General features: G+C 44.5%; 1 protein-coding gene across 1 annotated transcript; it reads right to left on the bottom strand.

Annotated features, from left to right (window-relative positions):
- Window positions 1–211: 211 nt before the first annotated feature.
- LOC119394755 (uncharacterized) lies at window positions 212–2350 on the bottom strand. Its single transcript, XM_037662063.2, has 3 exons — window positions 2095–2350; window positions 786–1184; window positions 212–403 (listed from the first exon to the last, which is right to left on the bottom strand). Exons 1-2 carry the CDS (start codon window positions 2107–2109, stop codon window positions 807–809), a joined length of 393 nt encoding a protein of 130 aa, XP_037517991.1. The 5' UTR covers window positions 2110–2350; the 3' UTR covers window positions 212–403; window positions 786–806.
- Between the last annotated feature and the right edge of the window lie 3753 nt (window positions 2351–6103).

The raw sequence follows: 6103 nt of genomic DNA on the forward strand, positions 1-6103 counted from the left end.
TTCATTACGCCCGCAACTCCACCCCACAACACCACTATTTTTCGCTAGCACCACCCAGTCGGAATTGTTAGCGTCTGCTCACTGTTGGGAATACCTTAAAACGCCGACCGCCATAGCTATAGCAATACGTACAAGTAAGTTGTCAATTGAACTGTTGCGAGTGGTGTGAAAATGAACAAACGGAGCAGCCAGAAATACCAAAAACACTGTATGCGTAAAAAATAAATTAACAATCTTTATTTTCACTCGACTCAGCTGTATTTACAGTGAGCAGTGCTTCTCTTAGAGGCGAGAATGATTTCGCTTCGCTTGAATGCTGGTTTCCATGTTAAGACTACTGAAGGCAGGTCCCTGGGGTCAAGTAACGGAAGAAATCTTTCTTTTTGGCAGTTCTTGTTGTTCCCTAGAAGAGAAAAAGGTAGTAATATAGTTATACAAAGGAAGTAGCTATGTATACTGTTTTACATTTCACATTTCGAAATCAAACAGAAACAGTATAGTATATAGTCACACGAAGCGTTCTTGATTTGAGCTTAGCTCCCGCTAGTCTTCTAAATGCTGCCAAAGGAGCTGACCCATATGCTCGGTTTTAAAAGCTGTTTTACCGAAACATGGGCGCTTGCACATCACAAGCTCATTCTATTGCGCCGAAATCTTTCATATCACCTTATTTTAACCGACCTCTGGAACACTATGCAGCAGGAATAACGCGAATTCACGAGCGAGCGCGAGCTAAAGAAACGGTTTGGCCCCTTACTACATCCATCAGCAACATAGTAACTCACTTGTTAGGTACTTCTCGTCGCTCATCCGAGGTAGCCTCCTCCCTGAGACCCGTACTGGTTGAAGGCGCCGCCAGCACCACGGTTGAAGCCAGTGTTGAAGCCTGCACCACCAGTTCCGTAGCGGTTGAAGGAGTTACGGTCGTAGCCCTGGTTGGTACGGTAGCCGTCGCGGTTCCTGAAGCCCTGCACGTTGTTGTAGCGGTTGGCGCTGTCAAAGCCTCCGCTGCCCTGGTTGAAGCCCGATTGTCCGCGGTTGAAGCCGTATTGGTTGCCGCCGGACTGTTGGCCATAGCCACCGCCGAAGCCAATGCGGCCTTCGACGTCGTCCTTCTTCTCTTCCTTCTTCTCTTCCTCAGCGTAGGCCAATGCAACCACGGCCACAAGGGCGACGAGAACGAACTGCATGTTGATAAAGAAAAGGAAACGAAAACCATGAGCATGAGCATCAACGAGGCTTACTTTGTATCTGGTGTACTCTATGCTCCCCAACTATTATTTTGTAATGTATCGACTTATAAGGACAATTACGTGAGTTACTGTAGTCTAGAAACGTAGAAGAGAGTAGTGTCAGAATGTTCAAGAGACCTCCTGCTCTGCGAGCAAAAACGATACTCTTGGGGAAGAGTAACGAAATTTGCCTTATATCAGCTGTATACATATAATCAGGCCCACCATGTGAAGGTTTGCTGCGGCATATTCCCAGGGAGGCACCTGGGAGATACCGCGAACAAAGCTTCACGTCACATGCGCGGTCGTGCTTTCTCGCTGCTGAGAAAACAACACGTAGAAGCAGCGTGGCTTCCACTTTTATGAGTTTGATTTTGACTTCACTTTCAAGTTAAATTAGTTGGCAGTAAGCTTTGACTTCGGGAATGATGCATGTCAGTTCACTTAGTTGATTAGCAGCTATAGATTCTATATCGTGACAATTTTATGGACAGCTACGTGATGTCCAAGGAGATGTCATTTATTTAGTTTCTTGATTCTCAGCCTGCCATTTTGAAGAAAAAAAAAAAAAACACGCACACAATAGCAGATAAACTCGAAGTCCTGGAGCCCCGTAACATCGGTTATTCGCAGGCTTCTTGATGTCCGATAACCGCTTCTGTAGTTTTGAATCAGTTTTACTCCTCTATTATGAGTTTCTTATTGCTGGATCATCAATAGTTTGTTGTAGCTGCAAGAACTCGACTGTAGAAAGCATGCGAATCGTGACAAAGGGGTCACGGTTTGCCCTGCTATCTATAGTCATTTTATTATACCCACACGACCGTTCATTCCAAACCGAAATCGTCCAAACATAACTCACCAGCTTGCGTGCCATGTTAGCTCGAGGGTACTTCGGTACGACTGTCTTGGGACGCTGAGACCAAGGTTGACTCTCCGGCAGAATCAGGGGCAACTTTTATAGTACCCAAAACGTTGACCCATTGGCTGGGGTTTTCCTGCTCTCAGCCGGCAACGCTTCTTTTTTTGTTTTCTCGGATTGCCTCCAAACGCGGGAACCTCCCCTCACCCTCGCCTCCGGTCGGCCAGCCTCGAGCTGTTGTTGTGGTGCGGCTGCTCCTAGCGTTGGCTGGCAATCCGCTTGCGTCGGCCGGACGACACATCCACCGGAACGCGTGGCAGAGGGAAAGGGAAGATGGCACTCCTCGGACTCTCGCAAGGTAAAAAAAGTACACACACAAAAGAAAAACGAAAATCAAAGATTGCCTCCGCCGACAAAAACGACTAGAACTAGTGACGATCTAAAGGCGAGATGAGAGAGGAAAGGAGAAAGAGAGAGAGAGACGACGGCGTATACAATGAGGAGAAAGTGGAGTGGCCACCTGCTGGGGCGCGTTGCGTGCGTTTGTACGTGTTTTCCGCTCGTATCGTATTTCTCCTCCGGTTCTGCTCGGGGGCCCCGGACACGTGCCACCCGTGGTGCGCTTTCGAGAGTGCAAAATCTGTTCAAGGGAAAGCGGCCGCGCGGGGCATACCTAGAATATACCGTTGGGTCAGCGCGGCATCACGTATGGTGGGCACGCGGTACGTTCAATGGACTGCTGGCCGTGGTCAGTTGTGAAGTAATTCGAAGAAGTGCAGGCTGAAGCGAGAGCGGTAAACATGCTCCCTTCTCTAAATTGCTCCGTTTTGAGAAAGCAGGGCGGCAAGCCGCTGAGCTCTGGCGCAACGAGGGTGACAACGCACACAAACTAAAAAGAAAGTCTTAACTGTAACTGAATTCTTAGTAGTTACTCTTGTTACCTCCTTGTATAGGTTTAAGCAGAAATCAATGTAGTCAGAGAAAGGAGCGGTACGCCGTACACAGTTTGTGGTAAACATAGAACAGAGCAACGGGAGTATGTTTTCGCGCTACCCATTCTAACATCGCACAGTATACGCAGGTGCTAGAAAATTGCGAAGCGATACCAATGAATCCTCCATAACTTCGTCTAAGGGCAGGGGTGGCCTCTTCAAGAATCTGTTTCGATCCAAAGTTAAATGTTTCAAGAAATGCGACACTAATAGCGCGTGAACCAGTTACACAGAATCCATAGATCCCCAAATGAAGCGGCAGTGACCATTAAGCTGACACTTATAAGACACAATCCCATCTTTCAGAGTGACTGCGGTCGCTCAATCAACAAATGGCTTTGAGAGCCCAAGCAAAAGCAATCCGATGCTTTCAATTGCACTAACTAACGCGTTTACAATATGCTTGAGTTCTGAAACGCAGCTTGCAGTTCTGGCTGCAGAGTGTACTTGAAATAGCCATAGCATATCATTTGCTGCTGAAAATCGTAGTGTTGTACTATTCAAACACTCCATTTAATCCCGTATGATTTTCTGGCAGACGCAGTTGACTGATTATTATTACTTTCTATAATAATAATAATAATTATTGTTATTATAATGTTATTATTACTTTCTATTATTATTATTATTATTATTATTATTATTATTATTATTATTATTATTATTATTATTATTATTATTATTATTATTATTATTATTATTATTATTATTATTATTATTGCAACTACTGCTTCGAGAGGATGTCTTCCCCCTTAGGTGCAAAGTGCAGGCTCGGTCTCAGGCACCAGCAGTGAAAGTGCCATGCGAAGCACATCCCATTAATGGCCGATGAAAAAAAAAAAAAGCGACCACGCATACACTGAAAGACAGATGAACAAGTAAGCACCTATTGAAAACTCTTCTCGGTGGTGTGGTCGGCACGCATAGGAAACTGTAGTATATACCTGAGGTTGTGGTTGAGATCAAAGGATAGGGCGAGAAAAAATAGCCATCGCTACGAAAATGGACATTAAAAACATCATTCCCATGTAGGATGGTGGCTTTCCTTGTATTTCAAAGCTAGCCGCAGGCCCTTCCGCGCAAAATAATATTACATCAAAGCTGTAATACGTCGAGAAATATGGTTCGACGCGCGATATGACCGCATCGGAAAGCCACCGCCACGGCGCATCTCCTGAGTGATACGCGTGAAAAAATAAATAATGCATTTTGTTTTCTCAGGATGGGTCAGTATAGGAGGCAGCCATAAAGTTTGGCCACTATACTCCGTGACCGTTTAAGAGGTCAGGCGCGTACATTACATGGTAAATTAGCAGTCCGTACTGCCCTCTTAATCCAAAAAGCAATTTTCAGGACAGGGCACACTAATACCACCTTCGTGAACTAAAATTTCCAAGCTGAAGCCGATACGTTCTTTATACATTTGCTTATAAAATTATTTGTAAGTCAAGATACTATACGAAAGCTGGGGAGTGGGTGCTGATATTGTTCTATTATGATCTCCATACCTAAAAATATTGCACTTTTAAGGCCTGCAAATAAGCGTTCACAGAAGCTATGAGACGTGGATTCGCCAAGAACAGAATTTGCTCAGTCGAGGACAAATGCATCTAATTGCGCGTGTTTCGTAACGAAACCATGACGAAGGCGCCAGCGGAAAACGGATAATTGGGAGCCTGTTGAGTTCTACCAATGCCGAGGGCGACGTACGTACCTAAACACTTATTGCGGCATTTTGCGAAACATATAGAATCGGGATGGCGCCACAGAACAGTAATTTAAGCATATAGCCGCGAGCACGCTCGTCTCGCTAATGAAAGACTGGCTACATATTATACAAACTAAAATGTGCCTGATGGCGCAAGGAAGAAAAACGCTGGCAAGTCGATGATTTTACCCGCCTATACGGGAGGCCGCTGGTACCATTTCACGTTTCGTTTTTTTGGCGTTTAAGGCCACGAATTATAGCTTGTATCTTTAATAACCACGCCAACATCATTTCTCTCTCTCTCTCTCTTTTTGGGCTTAGTTAACCAGGTACTTCCGAGAAGGAAGGTTGTGGGGTGGTCAAAAGTTCCCAAGCGGCGCTGCCATAGGATTACATGGGATAGTGGCCTGCGAACTTTTGACTCCCTCTGTACAGTCCTAATTTCCCATTATAACTCTCTGCAACCTAACGCGCGTGCTCTTAGCTTGGTATTGTATGCCTAGTTCGAGCATAAGCTACAACCAGAAAAGGAAATCAAAGACGGAGATCGTGGAGATTTTCACTTTTTTAGGAGTGGCGTATCGACGCTGCCAGAAATAAATGCCAGGTCCCATTCGGCGAACGCTACACAATCAATAACAATATACGTATAACTCAAATATGAGGTCCACAAATACGCGATATACGCCAAAGGTCCTAGCCGGGTTAAGGACAAAGAATGCAGCTCCAGCGCATATGTAGTAATCCATACGAAGCAAAGCTATCGTAAAGCAGTTGGTAATCAAATGGTACATATAACTAAATTGGTAGATGTGTTATTTTTATTTGATGCAATGTTTAATTTTGTGCCATTCAAATGAAACACATGGGTCAAAACTTAAACGTTGTGTAATGTTTATGTTTATGCGCTACGCTGTTTACAGCCTATGCTGAAGTGCTGACAGCACTTCAAATGTGATCCACTTTATACGACAACACCGACTGCGATATTTTGTCGGGAGTTTAATACCATGGGGCATCAATATAAAGGGATACATATTTATTATGCACCATTATGCAAGCGTATAAGTATGTATGCAGCACATTTAGGTCTTCTATATACCTTCTCACCGTACCCGGCCCTTATTCGTTCAGGCAGACTGACCATGAATGAACCCCTACGCTGTGGGCCCTAGCATCGGGGCGGGAAAATAAAATAAATCTAGCAATTAACACGGACGCAATATAGAATGATCATCCTGCTTAAACTCTCAATAAAGTTTATTCCACCTCATAAAAAAGTGAAAAATTATGCTGTTTCATTCAGAAA

Source organism: Rhipicephalus sanguineus, chromosome 1 (genome assembly GCF_013339695.2).
Source record: "Rhipicephalus sanguineus isolate Rsan-2018 chromosome 1, BIME_Rsan_1.4, whole genome shotgun sequence".
NCBI lineage: Eukaryota > Metazoa > Arthropoda > Arachnida > Ixodida > Ixodidae > Rhipicephalus > Rhipicephalus sanguineus.